This window comes from Barbatula barbatula (genome assembly GCF_947034865.1).
Source record: "Barbatula barbatula genome assembly, chromosome: 18".
Lineage (NCBI taxonomy): Eukaryota > Metazoa > Chordata > Actinopteri > Cypriniformes > Nemacheilidae > Barbatula > Barbatula barbatula.
In genome coordinates, this window is record NC_136781.1 from 9966893 (window position 1) to 9992608 (window position 25716).

Here is a 25716-nt window from a genome sequence, read left to right on the forward strand (position 1 = left end):
ATTTGACGGGCGATATTTTCAACGTGCTACTGTCTCTTTAAGAGCATGCACTTGCAGCCATTTTCTGCTCTTTGTGTGGGGTGGATTAGCGGATAGAGACCGAGCCCACAGCATCACTTATACTACAACGAGCAAACGTTATCTCACACCCGTTTTTTGCTTTATTTTGACCGCCCGTTATCGCAGAAGTGGACATGCAATTAGCAGGTAAGCACCTCTGAATCCATCAATGAATAGCGGAGATAAGAGCGATCGCTCGACGGTGCGCGAGAGAGGATGATGGTGATGGCACGGACCCGCTCATGTAACGTTACTCATCGCGCGTGATGCTCAGTCCTTCATATATCTGTGCGTTTTATGGTTAGACGTTTTTGTGAGCGTTTTATGCCGTTTGGTTCATTTGTAGCTTTTATGATGGAGGGTGTTGATACCGTCTCTCCGCTAAATGGGTGGGGTGACGGGAGGGGGGGCGAGTACGCGCTCGCGCATCATAATGTAATCCATCGCACATTATCTTCATTTGTATTATTGAACCGTCAGTGTTTTGCGACGTAAGCAAATGAAAGCTTTGTTTTAATTAACGTTATTTTATCGTATCGTTGTGTCCTGTGACTGATGGCTGTTGTTAGGTTACATCCGACTAAACCGGTTTTTGACGTCTTTGATGATGAAGAATTGCGGTGTTGGGGTTGTGTGACACATTGAATTGCTGATTCTGTTTTTCCATAACAGCATGAATGGTTTGCTCGTGTTTTTTAAACGCTGTAGAATAGGGTTTAGTGACTTTAATTTATTTAACGTTTAATAGCTTCATCTAAAAATGTGTGTAATTTAGTATTTTACGTCATGCACGTAAGTCATGCGAGGCCACTGCGTGAATGCGCACCTGCGTTTTTGACAAGAGGAACCACCGGTTTCCTGCATACCAGGGAGAGGTTTTTATAACCATGTGTTGTGGTCTGTGCTAACAATTTGAAATCAAGTATCATTAAAATAAAAATAGCATTGAGACTCAAAGCAGGAGTGCTGATGGAAAATATGCATGCATTACACCATCAAACATGTCACTCATCAATAGATGAAGTCAGTTTACGGATTGCGTGCATGTCAATTACGTCTCTGTCTGTCTGTCTGTTAAACGAATGTAGGTTATTGAGTATGAGGCTTGGGGGAATGACGGGGTAAGACCGAGTTGTGTAACTAAATGTGAAACTCGGTGGTCAAAGCTGTGATGTCTTGCGTTTATATCTTTTGCTCAGGGTGAGGTTGACAGCAATAGCATGCGAAGAGCTGTTTAGACTGTCTGTTTAGCCATAGACAAGCTTAAGACTCCTCGTTGTTTTCATGAATCACTTATAGTTTGATGGAGTTTGCAGCCTCTGAATATATTTGAAGTGCTGTGAGAAAAGAAAGTGACCCATACGCAGGTCAATGATGTTTCATTTTCATCATGCCCACTTAACATACAGGAATGTGATCAGCTAACCCCACCTTACTTTGTACTGGGATTCAGCCATTGTGGGAAAATGTGTTGTGTTATTACCATCCATTCCCACACTTCGATTCTCTGTTAGATCACTTCTGCGGTAAACAAACTTATGTATGGCAAAATTAAACAGGATTGACTACTTGTAACAATAATATACCTCTACAGTACAGATCTGTAGATAAAGGGGAACAATATGTTAAGTTTAGGGAATAGAGGGTTAACAGTAAGGAAAATTTAAAACAAATATTTATGAGTGAACTGCATATTAACAGCCAAATCAAACCGCTCTTGAACTCTTGATTATTTTGTCTCAAAAGATCAACATTGAGTTTGTACATTTTACACATTAAAACTCATCAAGCAATCCGGCAATCCTAACATCAATCAAAAAATTCATCTCAAAGTCAAAACTCTGCCAAATTTACAGTTGACAGGAAGGCAACGTGCTGTTTGCGCAAAAACTGAACGCATAATTTCCCCTTGTTTCATGTTTGCTATAATAATAAAACAAGAACCCTGTATAATTAATATCCACAGTATTTATGGGTACAATGTGATAACAAAATGTAGTGTATGTTCACGCTAAGATTGCTGTGTTTCACACTGCATGTCGTGCATATAACGTTATATTAAAATAGTAACCTCTTTTAGATTACTTACAGCATTTTTTATATTTGAATTTTTTCCCCAAACTTTGCATATTGTTCCCCTTTACCTACAAATATGTACTGTAAGGTACATTATTGTTACAATTAGTTACGCTGAAAATTCTGTTTAATTATGCGGTACATTGTGGGCCGTAATCTAAAGCGTTACCACAAACTTCCATGGAGAATAATGGTGTCATGGACGTGTCCCTTTTAAATGACAATGATTCAGCTCAGATTGTCAGTCTGAACATGTTTCACATCACCTCACACGTTTTTCTTTTTCTAGTGAAAAAGGATGACGATTGTCATACTTTTTCAACTTTCGCCAAACAGAGGCAGAGTAGGGCGGGTTTTCACACACAAGCAGTCGTACACACACTAACACCTAGGAGTCAGAGAGCAATGGCAAGAGCAACTTCAAATGTAGCTTTTGCAAACTGGAAATAAGCACTTTTTTCCCTACGTGCAACTTATTCCCAGGTGAAAAGAGCTCCACGTCGGTGGCAAGTCATTCTAATCTAATGAAGCACCTCACATCGAAACATGCCGCCTCCAAATTAGTAGCTGAGACCTTGTCCACACATTTCCCCTTTGATGTATCTAAAACGCTCTCAGTGTTTCATACTGCATGTCCTATTCACACTGAAATGTTCTGAAAACGTACACATCTATGTACTAGAAAGAAACTAGACATAAGAAACACGTTTGACACTTCAACCTGTGTCATTTCTATCTGGCGTTTGATTAACCTACTTTCTGCCTTATTATATCAAGGCAATGCGAAGCAAAGGCACAGAGACTTTTTTAAATGGATGGAATAGGGATGCTGCTGCGGGTAACACAAAACTATAAGATATCCTAAGCGAAAGTGAAACTATTCTTGCGGTCCGCTTTCAAACAATAACTACAGTAATTAAATATCCTGTATCCTAAAATGAAATCTAAAGTATGCATGAACTAACATCACCGCTATCATACTGGAAAGCAGTCAAAACACAGTACAGTAAAGTATGTATAGCAGTTGTGAAGTGGGACAGTTTTATAATGAAATATACACTACAAAGAGTTTCTGTAGATTTTATTATTATTTATTTTTTGGTCTTGAGGAGCATACTTTTTTTTACTTATTAGCTGACCAGTTGTGGTCTGTGCAATAAATATTAAAAGTTCTAAACAGTCTTTTGTCTTTTATTTTTTGTCCTTGATAAAATATTACATTTAATAGGTATCGGTCACATTGTCCCACTTCTAAACAATAAACAATGTTTCCATTAACATTTTTCCATTTCATTGATTTAGCATATTTAATATTGGGGGCATCCAAGTTATTTAACATATTTGAACATTGTTAAAACGTAACGCAATAGTTACATTTCCTGATAATTAGTTACTTTTTTAATGATGTGAGAAGTAACTTGTAACTATTACTTTTTAAAAGTTATATTATGCCCAACACTGCCTCTGAGATATATAAAAACTGACAGGAAATCCCACCCTTTGCACAGGAACAATGGGAAGATCAGATTTGTTGATTTACTGAAGAGCATATAGGAATGCATTTGTTGGTGGCATATACCTCAACAAAAGAAATGGAAGTCTATGTTTTTTTTACACATGAAGCGGTTCCCTAAAGATCACACCAAACTAATCTTCTAATATGACTTTGACTGATTTGACTTGCCAAATAACTGGATTAGATACAGTTCACAAAGACCTGTCATTGCCCCAGTATAGGTTCATGTCTCTACTCAGAGATCTGAGACTATTATTATTACATTATGAGACTCTAGAGTGACCTACAACCACCTGACCAAGGCGTGAATCATTCCACTATCATTCATAGGATGCTTTACTAGATAACCACTGTTTTAGTCATATCTTTGGTGCTTGCATTATGTTTGCACATTGAATAGACTTGGCTTGTTATTGTCATCGTTTTTTTCTCTTCTTGTCTTGAACACTTAGTTCCCAAGGTTAGCACTTCCGGTTTATTTCCGTGTTTTGTAGAAGAACATCAGTACCGTTCATCATATTCAGTGACAACAGGTGATCTGTCTGCTGGTATGCTGTAATGGTCAAATCGAGGCCATGTTACCCTGCTGCTTTGTCAGGCTTTGAAGATGATAAAGCTTTGAAGAAAAAATAGCCACCTTCTCTGTCATGCCACCTGTTCTGGACAGTTTTGTGCGGTTTTTGTATACGTGAACATTTCTAGGCCTGTTTTTAAACGTTTTTCATAAATGTAACAGAATTGTTGGACTGTGCTTCTCATATATTAGAAATTATAAATAAATCATAAATTATATACTGTAAGTTTGAATAATACAAATGACATTTTGGTATTCCTAGTATCTCTCGATGAATCATTTGCTATGCACTCTTAACTGCCCTCTAAATAAAAAAAGGGAAAAGACCAATTACGTAAATCTAAGGCACTTTATAATTTATATATTATGTCATTATATAATATATATATTAAATATTATTAAATTTATCATTTGTATTTTTTTAGTTGTAAATAATGATTGAAAAGTGACTAAGGAATGCAGTTTTGTAGAAGCCAATAAGAATTGTAAAAGGGTAAAAGATCCCGCCCTCCCTTTAGAGGTTTCTTTCAAGCCACGCCTCTTTATGTTTCACTCACCAGACAAAATTAAAACGCAAAGAGCAAAACATTATAATCGCAATGAATGTAAACAATTTACAGTTATTATTAGAACTTGGTTTTATAATCTCATTGTTTATGCCAAACCAGTTATGTGAATAGTTTGACAGACTCATTGCATCATTGCATTCGGACCGATTAAGTATTAAAGTGAATTCCTAAATAAAAAAATACTTTTCCCTAGAATTCGCTGTTTTGACACAAATTGAATTCCACCAGTGAAGTGGAGTGGAAGACTTTAACTAGAAAATGTTTTTAAGGTCATGACATTTCTTTTTTCAAATGCCAGCTTAACTATTTTGAATGGTGGGCTGCAAGTTCACGGTCTCTGTGTCTTTCAGATTGGGCTGTTTTGTGAGTGAACCAGCGTCGCCATGACAACCCACGTGACCCTGGAGGATGCGCTGTCCAATGTGGACCTGCTGGAGGAGCTGCCCCTCCCAGACCAGCAGCCATGCATCGAACCCCCGCCGTCTTCCATCATGTACCAGGTACAGCCCATAGGAGCATAATACATTTTTGTACAAGTGGATGTTGACAGAGGGTTCTTGTTTGTAGTAAAACAATATCTTTTCTCTTATTAGGCAAACTTTGACACCAACTTTGAGGACAGAAATGCATTTGTCACTGGTATTGCCCGCTACATCGAACAGGCCACTGTACACTCCAGCATGGTAAGTAGAATGATGACTTTGTGAAAAAGCACATTTGGATAGCAGGTCACGTGACCACAGCAGCAATAACGAAAGGATGTTGCATTATATCATTGAAACAGAGATGCTCTTTATGGCTCTTACTGAAATCTTTCAGTAGGACACTGAGAAGCAGAAACAGTCAGTCATTTGATCTGATGTATTGGGTTTACTTTGTCATCCCCGAGCATCTAAATTGTCAGTCAGTTCCATTGTATTTTCGTTTTTTGGCAAAAGTTATTAAGTAGAAAACAACTAGCTTAGCATTACTTGTTTTGGAAATGTAATGTTTTTGGGAAAAACACATCACTCTTTAAAATACTTTTAGTAAATGGTTTATGCATATGAACTTTTCTAAAAATATACATATTATACGACTATGAATCATACTATATCCATTTTTCAGCTAAATTATATACTTTTGTTTACCCCGAAAATGATACTGAATGAGAGAAATACTGTTGGTTTTCTAATAAATATAGAACTGTGCATTTATTTAATACATTTTTCAAAGTTATTTCATTTTTAACTCTTAAAAGTGCACCTCTAATTGCAAGTGACTTAATAAGTGAAAATCCAATGAAAAATGTCACTGCTGTATTCCATATCAAACCCTGTATCAGTATCAATTCTGTTTAAGCACAGGTTTGAGAACGAATACCCTTTGACAAAGAGAGCCTTGTTTATGTTTGTTGTTACTCCTCTGCTTTGTTTCTGTGGAGGGTTTTGAGTTTTTGCAGGCAGTTCCTCTTACAGAGCAGTGGGTCTGTGCATGTGCTCGGACTGTCAAACAGGACTTCACTTTGCTCAGTTAAATAGAGAAGGACAGTAGGCCCTGTTTGCTTCAGCTAACATCAGCGAAAGAGTTCATGAGAGCACAGATATTTTCTTGGTATGCTGTGTATAGCATATAGTGCTGAATAGGACTCGCATTGTTCATTTTGTCTAATTTGGATACAGCTGCTTAATGTATAGACCTTTGTAGTCTAATGTAGCATTTGTTTTTAGTTTTTAAACTCTATAAATAACCAATAAATTATAATTTACACTGTGTAAAGCATCACAGTTATTTTACCTCAGTTAGGGATTGTTTTAAAGGGACATGTCATCTTCAGTCTAAAAGTATTTTATGAACCGTCTGCCACAGGAAATGATTCAATAGGCTAACTATAGTTGTTTTACAGTTACCAAGTAACCTTGTAAAGTACCTAATCAATTAAACTGTAACGTGGTGACAAGTGTTGTATATTGGCTTTTTCGGGCATGACTTTAAACATCCAGACAGAATTTTGTTTAAAAACTAGAGAGAATGTTTGATAAAATGTCAATAGAGTACCTCAGAGACAACACATTTTTGTATGCAAACCCTGAAGGAGAGTTAGCATTTTTAGCACCTCCGGTTCCATCGCTCCATGTCTACAGGATTTTGGTAAATCTCCTGAAATAAGGTCGGTGGTTAGCAAAACATCTGAATATTTTCACGTTTTAATCTATGACATTAACCTTATACATCCCTTGGCGAGGACATTAGACATCATCACACATATAAATCTCAGAAATAATGCAACATGGGCGCAAATTTCGAAAAACTTTGTCTGGGATTCAATCACGAAGTAATGACTTACCAGGGAACACTTTTTTAATATAGTTTAAAAAGTTGTCGGAGGCTTGATGGTGGTGACGTTAATATCGAGCGCCCCCTGGTGTAGTCTGTTTAGAGCATTGTGTTAGCTTTTTACTTCTGCCAATTGTATTCAGGCTTCAAAATAGCAAATACCGTGTCTTAAAAGATTATCTTATTAGACAAAACGTATAAAAATCATGAACATTTGTTAATCACAGATCTTATTTCTTGCGATCTTCCAAAAGTCTATAGGGGAAAGGCATAGGCTTTCGATCGAGGGAGCCAGCGTGGTGCTAACTTCTCGGTTGGCCTACAAAAATATGTCATCTCAGAGGTATTCAATGCAAGCAATGACTTCTAGTTTATACGGTTTAATGGAAAGTATACTATATTTCATCATTAACCCAATCTTTTCCCTAAGATCAACATTACTAGACTGTAAGCCTAATCGACAAAGCTTTAAGTGTATGGCTTGGTTTATTATAAATAGGATGCACATTTGATGTGTTTGCTGCTTTGCAAAGTGTCTCAGAAAATACAAAAATAGCTGGTTGTAATGGTGAAACCGAGCAAACAGGCCTCTAACAGGATGATGTTTGTAGGCTTTTAGTCGAAATGTATTTCACAGAATTTACGTGGTTTTGTTAATATTTTTACTGTAAGTTTGCTGTATGTCTTCTCAGAATGAGATGCTGGAGGAAGGACATGAGTATGCTGTCATGCTTTACACTTGGAGGAGCTGCTCCAGAGCTATTCCTCAGGTACAGACACACACGTCTTGCCTCATTCTGTTTGGAAATGGTGGTTCAACTGAAGGACTTTCTGTTAAAAACATCAAGCGTGCTCTTTTGCTAACAGATGTCTCAAAGCAAATGAGATTTTGCAGAATAGGAACTCATTGAGAACATGACTTGACTTGCTTATATACTCAGGTTACATATTTAAAGATTTAAACACTTTGAAAACTGTGACATCAAACACAAGTCTTTGTCATGTCTTATATGACTATGTGTCCCTGTCTGGGGAGAATCGGAATCCTCTTTATTGAATTTACACACAGAGTGAAAATGCTTATTTATAAATAAAGTCCATTTAATGACGCCCTCTTGTGTAACTCAGGTGAAGTGCAATGAACAGCCTAACCGAGTGGAGATCTATGAGAAGACTGTGGAGGTGCTGGAGCCTGAGGTCACCAAGCTCATGAAGTTCATGTACTTCCAGGTGAGATTTTGAGATTTATCGAATCTATCCGAAAATACTAACTAATACACTACTCAGTGGTGATGCTTCATGATTAATAAACGCGGGAAGAAACAAATTATTCTGTGAATTAATTCTTTTGTACATAGTGATGTCAAAAATACCAATACATTAGAACAAAGTCAATACTACAATAGCAAAATAAATACAGTATCTCTAAAAACAGTGTCTTTCTACGGTATCATTAGATCAAAATCACATTTGAATATTAGGTCTTTGTTAGTCCTAACATTTCACACAAAGTAAATTGTTTATTAGCAAATTAATTTAAGGTGACAACGCGAGTACATGCCATTAACATCAATATCTCACCCCCTCTAGCGTAAGGCCATCGAGCGTTTCTGCGGCGAGGTAAAGCGTCTGTGTCACGCCGAACGCCGGAAGGACTTTGTGTCCGAGGCTTACCTGCTCACTTTAGGAAAGTTTATCAACATGTTTGCAGTGCTGGATGAACTGAAGAACATGAAGTGCAGCGTAAAAAATGACCACTCTGCTTACAAGAGGTATTACTGGATCAATAAAACACTGCAGCCGTCACTTATCATCAAATCTATTACATCCATCTCTGTTTCTTCTTATTAGAGCGGCTCAGTTCTTGAGAAAGATGGCTGACCCGCAGTCCATCCAGGAGTCCCAAAATCTTTCCATGTTTTTAGCCAACCACAACAGAATTACACAGGTACATTTTACTTCAGCGAGTTTATTATGTGCATCCGCTATGAACGCTTGCAGCAGCGTATCATGTTTCGTGTGGTGTTTGCACAGTGTCTGCATCAGCAGCTGGAGGTGATCCCGGGTTATGAGGAGCTGCTGGCTGACATTGTCAACATCTGTGTGGATTACTATGAGAACAAGATGTATCTGACCCCCAGCGAGAAACACATGCTGCTAAAGGTAAGAGCCTCTGTCTCCTGTGACCTTCAAGCTTTTTTTTGTTAAAATGAACTATTTTTTAATGAAGATGTGAATGTGTGTTTCAGGTCATGGGGTTTGGCCTGTACCTAATGGATGGAAATGTCAGCAACATATACAAGCTGGATGCAAAGAAAAGGATCAACCTCAGCAAAATCGACAAATTCTTTAAGGTTAAGACTTGATTGCACGACAGCTTGGATAAATTGTCTATTATCTTGTCTCAAACACAGTCTAACGTATGCTGGGATGTTTCCTCAGCTTCAGGTTGTACCCCTTTTCGGAGACATGCAGATCGAGCTGTCACGATACATAGAAACAAGTGCCCACTATGAAGAGAACAAGTCCAAGTGAGTACTCTATAGAGCTTCAGAGCAAAACTACTACTAAAGATCAGATTGAATCTATTAATATCGAAAGGACTTGATCGTGTTACCAGAAGCATATTCACGGACGGCTGTTTTAGTTAGCAGATCGTTTTTCGAGCTTGCATCCAAAAAGCCATAAGTGTTTAGATTATTTATGTTGTCTTTTAGATCGGTTTCATTTATCTGCGTTTCTCTCGATCTCTCAGGTGGACCTGCACTCAGAGCAGCATTAGTCCACAGTATAACCTGTGTGAGCAGATGGTGCAGATTAGAGATGACCACATCCGCTTCATCTCTGAGCTGGCACGCTACAGCAACAGCGAGGTGGTGACCGGCTCCGGGCTGGACAGTCAGAAGTCTGATGAGGAATACAGGGAACTCTTTGACCTGGCGCTCAGAGGTCTGCAGCTTCTGTCCAAATGGAGCACACATGTCATGGAAGTGGTACGTGTGTTTAGAAATCTACATAGGCGGCAATATCACATAAGTCCATGTCTGTATTCGAAGCTTATACAAAAAGGAGCTCAAATACCTTGTAATTTTCAAAAGCAGCGTATTTCCTTTGCTTTAGACCCTGGAAAGCATTGTGAACAGTGAAGTTAAAAGTGATAGCAGACATGTTGTATTTATCTTAAATTGCGTTCAGATGAATTACTAATTCAGTGTTGAAAACATCGGTTATAGTTAGGGTTGCATCATTTAAAGGTATAGTCGACCCAAAAATGAAAATTCTGTCAGTATTTACTCACCCTCAAGTTGCTCCAGACTAACAAAGAACGTGTTTAGCAGAACAACCAACTTTAGACAAGTTAGGAACAATTATTTTTGGTAAGCTATACCTTTAAGGCGGCTAACTGTATGCACTGTGTATCGCCATTTCAGTACTCCATCCTTCTTAGTATCAATCATATTTTACCATTCTTCTTGCTCTGTAGTACTCTTGGAAACTGGTCCACCCCACCGATAAGTTCTGTAATAAGGACTGTCCAGGCACAGCTGAGGAGTATGAACGTGCTACACGCTACAACTACACCAGCGAGGAGAAGTTTGCTCTGGTGGAGGTCATCGCCATGATCAAGGGTCTTCAGGTTCTGATGGGGAGGATGGAGAGTGTGTTTAACCAGGCCATCAGACACACCATCTACTCCGCCCTGCAGGATTTTGCACAGGTGACCCTGAGAGAGCCGCTCAGACAGGCGGTGCGCAAGAAGAAGAACGTTCTCATCAGGTAATATGGAGGGGCAGATCTTATCCTTCACATCAAGTGTGAAGCTGAGCTCTATGTAAAAATGGTGTGAAATGATTGTGTTTAGGGTTTTAATTAATGTATATCCATGCGTTTCACTTTAGCGTTCTACAGGCCATCCGTAAAACCATTTGTGATTGGGAAGGGGGAAGAGAACCCCCTAATGACCCCTGTCTCAGGGGAGAGAAGGACCCTAAAGGAGGCTTTGACATCAAAGTGCCCCGCCGTGCTGTTGGCCCCTCAAGCACACAGGTCTGTTGAATTAAAGAAGAAGGTTTATTCAATACAAATAAAGGACAGGATTTGGAAAAGTGTTTTTGAACCCTGTTCTGTTTCCCTGCAGCTCTACATGGTTCGCACCATGCTGGAGTCCCTCATTGCTGATAAAAGTGGCTTTAAGAAAACGCTTCGCAGCAGTCTGGACGGCCCCATCGTTCAGGCCATAGAAGACTTCCACAAGCAGTCTTTCTTCTTCACCCATCTCCTAAACTTCAGTGGTGAGAAACAGAACAGATGGATTTCTATTTTTATTGCCATGAAAGGTGTTTTCTGTTTCTCATGATGACTGCATCATTTTTTCTGATTGGCTGTCAGAGGCCCTGCAGCACTGCTGTGATCTGTCCCAACTCTGGTTCCGTGAGTTCTTCCTAGAACTTACAATGGGTCGTCGCATTCAGTTTCCCATTGAGATGTCCATGCCCTGGATCCTCACCGACCACATTCTGGAGACCAAAGAACCCTCAATGATGGAGTATGTGCCATACAATACAGAACCCATCTTGGTTATTCAAGTTCAGCCAGACCTACCAAGGACTTTGATAAAAATGTGGTTGTGCTGTGTCTTTAAAGGAGTACTTCACCTTCAAAATGAAAATTCTGTCATCATTTACACACACTCTTGTCTTTTCAAACCTGTATGACTTTCTTCTGCAGAACACAAAAGAAGATGTTTTGAAAAATGTTGGTAACAGAACAGCACAGCCCCCCATTCACTTCTATAGTAACCAATGCATGGGAATTGAGGGCTGTTAACAACATTCTTCAAAATATCTTCTTTGGTGTTCTGCGTCATACAGCTTTGAAACGACAAGAGGGCGAGTAAATGATGACAGAATTTTTTATTTTAAAGTTGAACTGATCCTTTAGTGATATATGAACATTGACCAGGGTCCATTTGCATAAACTTAGCTATTAAGTTAAGACTTCGTCTTCACAACTAGTCTCACTGACTAAAAATTAGTTAGGACTAACCAGTCTTACTTTTCCTATTTCAATTAGACCGATCTACCTTTTTGTGTAACTGATTTAAAAAAAAGTTACGACCAGTCTTGAAGAGAAATATTAGATGACTAAATTCTTAGACTAGTCTAAGCAGTTTATGCAACAGGGCCCAGTGTCTATTCCATGAGACCTTTTTTGACTGAATGCTGTTTTTTTTAGATATGTGTTGTATCCATTGGACCTTTATAATGACAGTGGGTATTACGCCCTCACTAAGTTCAAGAAGCAGTTCCTCTATGATGAGATAGAGGCTGAGGTAAAGTTTTATTGACTCATCTGGCCATTCGCTGTGATATATTCTTGTCACTCCAAACTAATCTCAAATCTCATATTTATTTAGGTCAACCTGTGTTTCGATCAGTTTGTCTACAAGTTAGCCGACCAGATATTTGCCTACTACAAAGCAATGGCCGGAAGGTAACATTATCCCCGTCTCCTTTTAAATGTCAACACTGATCCTCAACTAAGTCAATTACAGAAGCCATGATAAGAAAATGAGTCTGCCAGAGATGTTCTTGAATCTCTGAAAGCATTGTGTGGTTGTGTCACAGTGTCCTCCTTGACAAACGCTTCCGCGCGGAGTGCAAGAACTACGGTGTGATCATTCCATACCCACCCTCGAACCGCTATGAGACACTGCTTAAACAAAGACATGTGCAGGTGGGACACACATCCACCAATCACAACAGCCATCTCAGAGACAACAAACTAGACGTTGATGTCACTTATATGTATGAGTGCGTGAAGTCTGAATTCTTATTTGTCTTGTGTGTTGTAGCTTCTAGGTCGCTCCATTGACCTGAACAGATTGATAACTCAGAGGATTTCAGCTGCCATGTACAAATCTCTGGATCAAGCCATCAGCCGCTTTGAGAGCGAGGACCTCACCTCCATAGTGGTGAGATACTGTTATAGTCCCATAAACACACTAAATCTCATTTTGTTAAATTGTGTGCTTTATTCATATATAAATGCACAAGCATACATTTGTTTTAAGTTCATTACAATGCACCAATTCAGCACTTGAATAGAGAAACTTTACAGGGAAATATGCCACTGAATATTTTAACTAGTACATTATTATAGAATATTATTTATAATGTGTAAATACATATTTTTACACACACATTATAACGAATATCAAATTTGAAATATAATTTTGTTACCATGCTAATGGGGACTGTATATTGCATACACTTTGTTGGAATTGTTTTTACGTTTTTCAGCACATTCGGATATAATTTCTGTACCAGCAGTTTTTGGTGAATCACAATTGTGACCATGGTCTTAAGAAGCACAGGAGTATTTAGAACAAAAGGCAACAAAACATTGTATTGGTCAAAATGATAGTTTTTTCGAATCACTAGGATATGAAATAAAGTTCATGTTCTATGAAGATAAAATTTCCAGCCTTTAAATATATAACAACTTTATTTTTGTGAGTGGATGCAGCAAAGTCGCTAACAAAAATGGCCGTAAACACGGCTACACTTCACTTGCTGCTGCCCGCTCTTTGGGGATTATCCCCTCAAGTTTTGTATTTATGTTAAGCTTTGAATTTCAGCTTTCGGGATCATCTACTCTCCACAACGTCATTACAGTGATAAGCCCATAGAGAGCGTTAAAACAAACCTGTTTCTTCTCATCAACTGCCTGCTACAGATCCTCCGATAAGCAACTTCAAAGTTATTTTTGCACCCTCAGATTCCAGAGTTTTAAATAGTTTTATCTCGGCCAAATATTGTCAGATCCTAATAAGCCATACAATGGAAAGCCTATTTATTCAGCTTTCAGAAGATGCATAAATCTCTATTTCGAAAAAATGACCTATAAGACTGGTTTTGTTGTCCCGAGTCACAATTTGTTTGTAAATATGTTTTTACGCAGATTTTACACACAGATTTGCGCATATGCATGCCTATTGAATGAAACCCAATGTTTTTGTCAAACGTTTGCATTTTGTTTTATCAGTCTAAGGTAATGAATAAAATTGGAGAACTAGAGCAGTCTTCACACTTCTTAATCTATTACAAATATTAAAACCATTAAGGGCCTTGATGTTGAACTACGGCAATAGTTATTTGAGTACATTTGTGCCCATTTTCATTTGAGGTCAAACATTGACATTATATTGTGGTTTGTGTATGTGTTCTATATTATAGGAGCTCGAGTGGCTGATGGAAATCAACAGGTTGACTCATCGTCTGCTGTGTAAGCACATGACTTTGGACAGTTTTGACGCTATGTTTCGTGAGGCCAACCACAACGTGTCTGCTCCATACGGCCGCATCACACTGCACGTCTTCTGGGAACTGAACTTTGACTTCTTGCCAAACTACTGTTACAACGGCTCCACCAACAGGTCAGCAGACTTACTCTGCATTATAGATGCAGATCTGTATGTGTGGTTCAATGCTTAGATATGACAACTTAAGTTGAATGTCCACTATGAAACAGGTTTGTGCGGACAGCCATACCCTTTACTCAGGAGCCTCAGAGGGACAAACCGGCCAATGTCCAGCCTTACTACCTGTACGGTTCAAAGGTCTGTAAGCAACACCCTTAGGTTTCGAGTTAGCTAACCAGAAACATTGATATATGAAATGGAAAATTTGGTGGCAGTTGTGGCCAAGTGGTTAGAGAGTCGGACTTGATTCTCAGGGCCAGCAGGTAGCGACTTACGAGCCCTTGAGCAAGGCACCTAACCCCTGTTTGCTCCCCGGGTGCTGCGGTGATAGCTGCCCACTGCTCCGGGGGTGTTCATGACTTGCAGTGCGTGTGTTCACTACTTACTGGATAAGTTAAATGCAGAGGTCACATTTCGGGTATGGGTCACCATAACTGACAAATAGGTGACTTTCACTTTCAAAAGGGTTGTGTATTTAAAACTCTTCCTTCTGTTTTTCAGCCTCTGAACATTGCTTACTCCCACATCTACAGTTCCTACAGGAACTTTGTGGGTCCTCCACACTTCAAAACAATCTGCCGCCTTTTGGGGTACCAGGGCATCGCTGTGGTGATGGAAGAACTTCTCAAGATTGTCAAGAGCTTGGTATTTTCTCTCCTAGTTTCTTTCTATAATACACATTATTGTTCCTAAATTATACCATGTATGTCTTCATCTTGTCATTTCGGATTTTTCCAGTTGCAAGGCACCATCCTGCAATACGTGAAGACTCTCATAGAGGTGATGCCCAAGATCTGCCGTCTGCCCCGTCACGAGTACGGCTCACCAGGTGAGATCAGCACCAGCGTCACTGCACAGACTAGCACCCTCTTTACAATCTGCAAATTAAACTTTTAGTTTCTTTATTATCATATCAACTTTTTATGTCATTTATTAATGACTGATATTATGTCTTTCGTCAGGCATCCTGGAGTTCTTCCACCATCAGCTGAAGGACATCATTGAATACGCAGAGCTCAAGACAGATGTGTTTCAGAGTCTGAGGGAGGTGGGAAACGCCGTCCTTTTCTGTCTGCTCATCGAGCAAGCTCTGGTGAGACCCTCTTTATCTTTTCGTCTTATCTCCCTGTCTTTCGCTCGCTTTCTTTCTGACTTACTAATTATGTCAGTGCCGCTTTACCTGCCATAATGTTTGTGTAGTTAATTATCTGAACTAATCAATGAATTGCCAATATGTTGTCATACTATTTGTAATGCTGCCCCTAAAAAGCAACTTTATTTCTCATTTCACGCTGGCAACAACAACAGGTGGTAAGGAATTAGGCCTCATTCATATAACCAAACCAATAACCACAACCGAACGCACACTCTTTCTGGTTTCTATACTTTTTCTTTGCTCACTTTTCTGGCGTGCTCTGCCATGGATTCAAGGATGTTAGTTTAACTGGGATCTCAGTTACGCAGTAATGCAAAGCTGTGAACCTCTGGACTCAAGCCTGTTATAATAATATCATAGAAACAGTTCACCCCCAAAAAAATCGAAAAATAAAAAATTCTTTGAATTTCTTTTTGTTCCGTAACGTCACATTAGTTTGGACAATTTCTTTATTGGGTGCACTGTTTCTTTAAGAGGCTCCTTCAGGATATTTTTCATCATCAGTCACGCTCATGATGTTCCAAAGTACAGTCTTCAGAATTTCTGAAGTCATCTTATCATACAGGTTCGGAACGCCATTAGGGTGAGTACATATACTGAGGGCGACAGAATTATTTTCCTTCCTTGTTTTCATGGTAGTCACCTCTCCTCTCTTGCTGTCCTGTGCTGGTGCACATCTGCTTCATACACTTCTCTTCTTCTGACTGTACTTCTCTGATGCCTGTTTCTCACCGGCGTTTCTTTATCGATCTCTATCTGAACATAGTGAATGTGTGAGGTGATCATTGCACGCTTATCTCATTAACATAGTTTCTGTCAGAGGTCTCTTCTGGACATCTCCTCACTCTTCTCTGGGTGTCGTTTGGTGCTTGTTTGATTCTTGTGAATGATTACAATTTTTACTAACAATAGGGTATATGCACACGGGACGATGACGTACTTCAGCTCAAATCTCTGCCAGCTAGGTCACTTCCGCTCTCATAGCACTAAGGGGATTTTTCACCAGGTGATAATGATGTGTTTAGTAAAAAATCGTTTAAATATCGGCGAACTGAAAGCACTACGGGTGAGCGTTGTTAAGTGCCTCTCTGATCATGCTTCTAGTAAGTGCAAAAGTTCACTTGGCTTCATATTTGTTGATGTACCTTGAAACGGCCTGAAGTGCTTCTCCTTTAGTCGACGTATGGCGAAATGTTGGAATAATTAGACGCACGTCCCTATGGCGTTGGATGTAACAGAGCTGGCGGAGATTTTAGCGGAAGGATGCATCTCTCTTGTGTGCAATAACCCCTTGTGCTCCACGTTCATTTGAAGTGAATGTCCACATTGCATTTAATTGAAGGGTTCCACAACTGAAGTTTATTTAATATTTTATTTATTTTATATAGTCACCACAGGGTCAACCTCCAAAAAAACTGTTCATTTACTAACTGCATTTCAGTTTAACCAGATGCACTATACCAGTCATATTAGCACAACCCTGCACCTTCTTAAACTACTATTACTAGAAAATTATTACTCTAAATGAGATGAGACATCTAGGTCATTAATATCATTGACATTTTCATACATATTACAACTAACTCATTTTCTCACCGATTTCTGTGTGATGTTTGTTATGTGAAAGGCTTGATTGGGATTTCATGCAGAAGTTTGAGACGTTATTCATTTGTCGCTTGATGTTCCTGTGCTGTTTGTTTCAAATACAGTCACAGGAGGAAGTGTGTGATTTGCTTCATGCCGCCCCGTTCCAGAACATCCTCCCACGGGTCTACATTAAAGGTGAAAAGACAATGTCTCCAAGAACACATGCATTATCTTCAGCACCTTCTTAAGCAATAGTCCTGCTGACCTCTTGCTGTAATATTTGATCTGTATAGAGGGTGAGAGACTGGAGGTGAGGATGAAGAGACTGGAGGCTAAATACGCTCCTCTTCACCTGGTGCCTCTTATTGAAAGACTTGGGACCCCACAGGTGACGCATTTAAATCAGAGCTAATTGTCCATTTATCCCAAAATAGAAGTCACACGACTCAAAATAGTACAAATACATGAATTTTATATTTTATAGTCTGATTTGTGTACAATTTTAGTTTCTATACCTATTGTTGTTTCTGTACCAACTTTAAGGTGATACTTGAAAAATGTTATTAGCTTTGGTAAAGTTTAAGAGCCATTCCTTAAGAACAGTACATTTCTTTTTATTAATGTAAAAATGTGTGTATTTACATTTTGAATTTTTTGGTCATGTCTATCTTAGCAAATTGCTATAGCACGGGAGGGAGACCTGTTGACAAAAGAGCGACTGTGCTGTGGGCTGTCCATGTTTGAGGTCATCCTGACACGCATTCGGAGTTTCTTGCAGGACAGCGTGTGGCGAGGCCCTCCCCCCACCAATGGTGTCATGCATGTGGACGAATGCATGGAGTTTCATCGCCTCTGGAGCGCCATGCAGTTTGTGTACTGCATCCCTGTGGGCACACACGAGTTTACTGCAGAGTATGTCTATATCATATTCGTGGTGTTTAAACTACAAATATGATTTTATTAACTAGACATGGGAAGATTTTCACACAATGCCAGAATTCATCAATTGCCAACTGCAGAAACGGTCTATGCTTTTTTATTTAGAATACACTTATCTAGATTCATGAGCTTTAAAACAAAAATGACAAATGGGAAAACAAACATGTTTTTGTGCGTTCAGGCAGTGCTTTGGTGATGGTCTAAATTGGGCTGGCTGTGCCATCATTGTGCTGTTAGGACAGCAACGTCGCTTTGACCTCTTTGATTTCTGCTACCATCTGCTGAAGGTCCAGAGGCAGGACGGCAAGGATGAGATCATCAAGAATGTGGTAAGTGTCATTCCTGATGACATTTTAAACGTGACACGCATGCAAAATCGCACGACTTGAACAACCTAAATATGTGATGATAGGTCCGTACAAGGTGTTAGAAGTACTTGAATTTGGCTTTTTTATTCAAGTTCAACATTTAAGTCCTTGAAAACAGTTAAGGCCTGGAAGTTACTTCTGGAAACCCCTTGAAATATGTATGTCCTTGAAAAGCATTGAAAGCGCTTGAGCCTCGAAAAGCCCCATATGGCCCATAAAGAGCTAAATTGTTATAGGCAATACATACAAAAGTACTAAATCGTTTCTGTGTTAGTTTGATGTTGTATGCAGGTCGGGCAGTGCACAGCATCTTTTTGCCCAGTCTGTAGCTAGTAATCACTCCAGTGCACCACAGTCTTAAAACGTGGAATGAAATGACAGCTGCCTCTAAATAATCTAGCTCAGTGAAACTTTAATGTGCGTCAAATTGGAGGATGTTACTAATAGCAACAACCCAAACACAGAGTGGGAACAGACAGACGCATGAGCATCTCTCTATTTACTATGTGTAAATAAAGCACATTCTCTTATATCAAACCTGAACTGCAGTTTAAAGCTCTTGAAAATGCTTAAGCGCTAATTCAGAATTTCAGAGTCACTTTATTCGTAGTTTTGTTTGTATATTTTGCTTAAAATTAAAAAAATAATTTGCTTTAATTGAAAGTTCTGAAATTTCAGTATACAATGTCTGTACGAACCCTGAATGCAATGCTTCTGTGTTTAATGTGATAATCTGTAATATTTGTAACTCGCAGCCACTGAAGAAGATGGCCGACCGCATCAGAAAGTATCAGATACTTAACAACGAGATCTTTGCCATCCTCAACAAGTACATGAAGGCCGTGGAGACGGACAGTTCTACTGTGGAGCATGTCCGCTGTTTCCAACCTCCTATACATCAGTCTCTGGCCACCACATGTTAAATACACTTTATCTGACCCCCCAACGGTCCTATTGTTCCTCTGGTGTGATATTGGTCTCAAACGTAATGTAGTGTACAGGGTCTTTGAGCTTTCAAGATTGCATTGGCTTTATTTAAATAGGTGACATACCTCTAGTCCTGACCCATGGTTAAACAAAGCAGTAGATTCCTCGGTCTTTACAAAGTGTTATTCACAACTGTTTGTGCCCTTTAAAGGTTTGGAAGAAATCTAAAGTGAGATTTAGGACTGTTGAAGGTTCTTCGCAGAATTTCACCAGAGGAAATTTCAACAAATGTTGGTGATATTCTAGTATAAAATAAATATAAATGACTTTTAATTATGAATAACTATTAAGAGAAAACATGGTTGATGTATGTTTAGTTTTTTTACGTGATGCCCATAAAGATGTTTCATTTATTATAGTATTTGCATGTTCCTCACAAATCCAACTTCTCCTTAATTCTGCAAGATTGTTTAATATATACAGACCAAAAAATTGAAGAGAACATTGATTTATTGATATTTATGGATGTACTTATGTCCATATTTATTTCCTCTTCAAGTTTCGATTTTTATATACCCAGAATTGTTTACAGCATTCTGTTTTCTTTATATTACAGCACTGGTTTACAGATCTTTGCATTTGTAATGTCCATTTTTCCAGTTTAGAGAATTGCGTGTAGTACTTGTTCTAGTTTTATTGGTACTCTACGTTCAACTAATGAAAAGTTTATTTTCCGTTTGTTCACTTTCAGTCTTTGGACGGTTCATTTGGGCTATTTTGTACATGGCAGACATCCATATACTAATGAAAAAGTTAATTATTCTAATGTTCTAATAACTGGAATTTAGATGCGATCAGGTGAATCATGTTTTAGTTGTTTTTGAAGTAATACTGCATTGCATTGACCAACAAGGGACAAAATGTGAACTTGTGAGAGAACCTGCTTCTTAAGTTTTGAAAAAGAATTCAGTATTTACCTTCAAATGCCCTTTAGTGCAACAGTGTTAGACTGGCAGATGTTCAGTTTTCCATTTTGTAATTTATGTGGCTATTGTAAATGTAACCTCATGAATGCTCATCATATTCTGTTTTGCCTTTTATTTTGCTTTCCTGAGTTTTAATCCGTTTTTAATTACTGTAAGTAATTAATAAGAGTTGGTTTATTGCTCTTGGAAAAGGGTTATTATGGGATTGATGATGAAAAAAGTGTTCTGAGATTTAAGAAAGTGCTGTTTTAAATACTCAAACGCATGACCGGTGTAATTTATTGTCAACATGAAACTATTTGTGACATGAGATTTTTTTTTTCATATTGTTGTACAAGTGATCATGTTTTGAAATACAAAAAAGGAGAAAGTAATAAAATGTACAACAAACGTTGTGTGAACAGGAATTATTATTATGTTGTATTTCCATGAAGTAAATGATCAAACTAAAATTGCCTTGTTAAAAACAAGCTTGCATTTCTCTTTAGAAATACATTATAGGAAGTGCTTCATAAGCTTTTTAGTATAGTTTAATATTAACATTTTATAAACGCCCATAAATGCATTTTTAAGCTTTAGATGAAAGTCTTATTGTAACTAAATAATTGGGTTATTTTAGAGAATCATTTAAACAAATACATCACACGAACATAAATATTTTCTTAACTAACATTAGCTTCAAATACAATTTAAACTTTATTAAAGAAACTTATTTGTGATTTCGTCTCTCAGACCTTAATGCCCAATTGGTGATTTAATCAGTGGGTTCCTGTCATTTTTCTCACCTTAGTGATTTCTGAATAGGGTGTAATTAATTGCCTTGTCTTAAGAACACTTCATCTAATACAAGAGGCAGCACTTAACACTAGATAAACATTTCCTCCAACTGGAAATGATGGCACAGCTGGAAAACAAAACTGTTTGTAAAACATGGTTAGATTTCTTCCCTTTTTTGAATTCCTCTCCTTGTTAAGATTCCTTTGAGTATTATAAATACGTTGGTCACCATTGTGGCAAGAGCACATATCTGTCAAAGAATCTGTCTTTTAGAACTAGTGGTGATCTCTGATTGGCTGAGCAGGATGTATGGTGGATAGTTTGGGGTTGGGAGGGGAGGGTGGTGCTTTTAAATGGCACACAGAGTAAATGTTTGCTTTCCATCAATAAAAATGACACCCAACACCCCCAATCCGCCAAACAGCTGTCTCTCACAATGGAGAGAACGGAGATGTGGAAGAAGAGAAAGAGAGAGGGTTGAGCTGTAGCCACTGAATGACACACACTGCCAACATGAAGACTAAAAAATATGATTATCTAGGTCAAGAATTTGCTATATAGTATTGCATATAGTATAATTTCACAATTTAAATAGAAACAGAATGAACAAGTCTTTTCTTCTTTACGTGTTTTTGTGTCTTTCATAGCCCACTGGAAGTCTTTGCCAACTCTGTATAAAATAATAGACTTCTACAACGCAGCATTTTCTTCTGATTTGTTGCATCTAAAATTGTCAATTGGCTCAGTTAAAGTTTTGTAAAAGTAAATAGTAAAACTTGCCAGTTGTAGCTATTGAAACATTTAGATGCAACAAGTCAGTGCATTTTTTCACAAGTGTTGAATTTTAAATTTTTTAGGTGAAGGTTATGATGGTATAGAATATTGGCAAAGAAAGAACGTGTCCTGATGAATGAGTAAGTCTCTTGAATACTGTTATTTTTCTTTTTATTCCGTTGTTGTTCTGTCGTTGTTGTATTTAATTATCTTAAAAGTGTTTTCGAAAGTAGGCTGCATTGTTGTGCATTAAAGTGATTTGATAAAGGTCCCATCTTGTCTGCAGACGGAGGGCAGGAGGTGGGCAGGACGCTGGACAGAGGGCGGGAGATCAGCACACATTATATGTGACTCAATCTGTGTGGAGCAGCGCACTTTCCAAACTTTGCCTGCCTGGATTCATAAAGCAGTTCCAACACATTGCTGTAGTGATACTCGTTGAGGTTTAAATATTATTTATTCAATCCACTTTGGAATTGATTTTGCGATTAAATATTTAATAGTGTGTAGGAAAACCACTGAAGACATGATTGACGAATTGAAACGGGAAAGAAGCGATCAGTGGATGTCATACTCCAACGAGGTATGTTGCTCATATGAGAAAACATCAGTTACCTTCTAGTTGTTAGTTTATAACTGATGATTTAATTATAATATGTAGGATAGAACTTTCCTGAAATATTTAAGGTTCTGTGCCTGTTACATTGTAGCTTTAATTGTCAATAAACTAAAACTTTTCTTTTCACTTCCATGTTTTTTCTTAACACATGTTTATTGAAATATAATTTTACCACCTTAAACAGACAAGATCAGGCCTGAACACATATTTCCACGAATCTATTAAAACCTTGAAATAAGCAGATGGTTTAATAATCCCATCTCTTTCATCTTTATCGCGCTCTTGCGTTCATTTCATCACGCAAATGTTTCACGCGCATTCATTTTGTGTGTGGTCCGGCGCGAGTTAATTGATTGACTCTGATGTCTCGCACTTTGACACTCGTGTATAACTTTTAATCGGCCCAGCACGGGTTCATAACCAGAGGGGCGTTTCGGGTCTGAATAAACCAATGCGGGCTCCGACATGAAAGGGCCGAATTATTAGGAATGATGGAAAAACAGCAGTCGCGACCCCTCTGTCACACCCTCTGCCATGAGATTGAAGAAAGGCGGACGGTGAGTGACTTAAAAAGAGACAAAACAAGGATGAGAAGAATAGCCGGACTAGCCGGATAATGGGGTTATCGGCTGGGTGGGTGGTCAGAATACATTACATTTACATGCTTTACCCAAGGCAAGGTTTGCTGATGAAAAAGGGAATCAACGAGAAACTGTTGACGCTGATGTTAGAATTATCAGTAGTCGATTATTTATGTTACGATGGGTTGGCATCGATTAACCTAATAATACAAACTGACAAAACATCAAAGAGTAGCCTACCATTGCCATTGAATATGTATAGTAGCCCACATAGGCAAATTTAACATTTTCTGTTTTAGGATTTGACTGTTTTTTGTTTGAGGCAATGAAGTATATAATTGTCAAATATATTTAAAACTATTGAAGTTAAGTTTGAAATTAACTTTTACTATTATATAGGCCTGTGTTTATAGAGAAACTGTATATATAGAGTACATATTTAGTCTATATATAGTTAAGGAATGCAAAAGGGTTACTTTTTATTTCAATTTATTTTATTAGAAATTTTTAAGCAGACCATATGTTTATTATATTTTAAGATTTGTTAGGATTTTCACCATGATATGATGTCTTGTGAGAGGATAAACTAAAACCAATGTTAGTCATTGTTATAGAGGACCGTCGAGCCAAAATACCACTTTATGAAACAAAGAAATACATGTTCACTTTTTAGTGATTTTGTTCACTCATAGAGGATTTGACTTATCTTTGTAGGTTTATTATGGTGCAGACGGCCTGTCATTGGGACCCAGAGGATATTCTCCTCCAGAGCATCACTTTCAAAGTTACGGCCCACAATGTGATTCTGCACTTGGGGGAGACACAGCCAGGATCGGTAGTCCTGTCGGAATACTGCCTCCACCAAACCCAAAAGGATACAATGAGAGCGACTCCAACGAATCCGAGTTCCCGGCATTGAAATCAGTTTACAGGCGAACCTTAAGCCACGCCAAACCGCCTTATTCCTACATATCTCTTATCTGCATGGCCATCCAGCAGTCGCCGGCAAAGAGGCTGACTCTGAATGAGATCTACGACTGGATACGACAGCTTTTCCCTTATTACAGACAGAATCAACAGCGGTGGCAAAACTCCATCCGTCATTCCCTCTCGTTCAACGACTGCTTCGTGCGCGTGCCGAGATCACCAGACTCGCCAGGAAAAGGCTCTTACTGGGCGCTGCACCCAGACTCGGGTAACATGTTTGAGAATGGGTGCTATATGCGTCGCCAGAAACGCTTCAAGTGTCAGAAAGCAACGTCACCATCAGGATCGAAAAATTCTAAGAAGTCAGATGGGGTAGCTGTGAAAGAGGAAGGGAAGAAAAAAAAGGTGGAGGTAAAGTCACCTCTGCCACCCAATCCGACTGACTCCACACCATTGCATTCAAACACACCCGCTTCCTATCCTGCTCCCAAAGCACCTTCTCCTCAGCATCTAATTCCATCGCATGCTCCATTCCTTCTCCAGCCTGCAGAAAGCTCAACACATCTGCTTCCTCTGAGCGTACCTTTCCCGACCATGCCCAGCCCCAATCTACAGCCATTGCCCTTAAACTCTATGGAAAGCAGCTTGCACAGCGAGCTGGCCATTCAACACCCCATCACCATCCCACGGCTCATGGACTTTCAGTATTGCGAGTCCCCCGTGAGTTACCCGGTTTACAGCCAGTCTACTTCGCATCCTCACAACCTCAGCTATTTTAGAAACAGAGAGGAATCCTCGTATACTGGAGACTCTGTGTATTACTCTGGATTTAGTATGTGTCCAGCCCCTCTTTTGAGTTCCACCTGATCCACTGTCAGTGTATTTTTTTTTTGTATCTAATAGATTTGTTCCTATTTAGAAACTCATTTTTTGCTGTATATAGTAGTTCACGAACGTTGCAAAGCTGGACAAGTATCTGTTATTTGATGCTGAAGAATTTCTTGTATTGTGTACAAATGTTTTGGATAAATTCAACAGATTTGGAAATCTTTCGAGGTGAATGTCCTCTTTGTTTATGCTATAAATCTTAATTAAACATTTACACATCTCAAAGGTTGTTACTTTTGTGTTTGTGATGTGCTGTAAAACAACACACTTTTGGCTTTTTCATTATTTTACTGTCGCATTTCTTAAATTCCTCAAGAGGTTGTTTAACAATCAACTCAACAGAGGCATTGTCCTGCTCACATCGAGAAAGATAAACACGATTCCTGCCCTGGCTTGACATTCCTCACACCAACCTGAACAAGACAACCATATAAAAACCATTATTTAACACCTTCGTCAATTTGAAGATCAATAAACATGTACTTTAAGACACTCAAAGTTTAGCTAAGAAATTTACAGAATACACCGAGAAACTATTATAAAAATAAAACACATCATCATTTTCCAGTACAATTTAGTCCAACATCACAGAT

At 38.6% G+C, this 25716-nt stretch overlaps 2 protein-coding genes across 3 annotated transcripts; both read left to right on the forward strand.

Annotated features, from left to right (window-relative positions):
• Window positions 1-49: 49 nt before the first annotated feature.
• cyfip2 (cytoplasmic FMR1 interacting protein 2) lies at window positions 50-20969 on the forward strand. 2 transcript variants are annotated; one of them, XM_079479191.1, is made up of 29 exons: window positions 50-207; window positions 5146-5295; window positions 5389-5478; window positions 7804-7881; window positions 8240-8341; window positions 8702-8883; window positions 8963-9059; window positions 9146-9274; window positions 9361-9465; window positions 9554-9642; window positions 9867-10104; window positions 10596-10888; window positions 11011-11158; window positions 11250-11403; window positions 11501-11657; window positions 12347-12443; window positions 12528-12604; window positions 12739-12847; window positions 12966-13085; window positions 14350-14549; window positions 14645-14732; window positions 15096-15239; window positions 15333-15423; window positions 15557-15687; window positions 17460-17532; window positions 17631-17725; window positions 18011-18249; window positions 18458-18605; window positions 19400-20962. In XM_079479191.1, the coding sequence occupies exons 2-29, from the start codon at window positions 5179-5181 to the stop codon at window positions 19565-19567; spliced, it is 3759 nt and encodes a 1252-aa protein (XP_079335317.1). In that variant the 5' UTR covers window positions 50-207; window positions 5146-5178; the 3' UTR covers window positions 19568-20962. The 2 variants fall into 2 exon arrangements, with proteins under 2 accessions (XP_079335317.1, XP_079335318.1); XM_079479192.1 differs by having other exon boundaries at window positions 54-207; window positions 9560-9642; window positions 19400-20969.
• A 1512-nt stretch (window positions 20970-22481) lies between these two features.
• foxa (forkhead box A sequence) lies at window positions 22482-25345 on the forward strand. Its single transcript, XM_079480544.1, has 2 exons — window positions 22482-22691; window positions 24023-25345. Exons 1-2 carry the CDS (start codon window positions 22635-22637, stop codon window positions 25100-25102), a joined length of 1137 nt encoding a protein of 378 aa, XP_079336670.1. The 5' UTR covers window positions 22482-22634; the 3' UTR covers window positions 25103-25345.
• The last annotated feature ends 371 nt before the right edge of the window (window positions 25346-25716 follow it).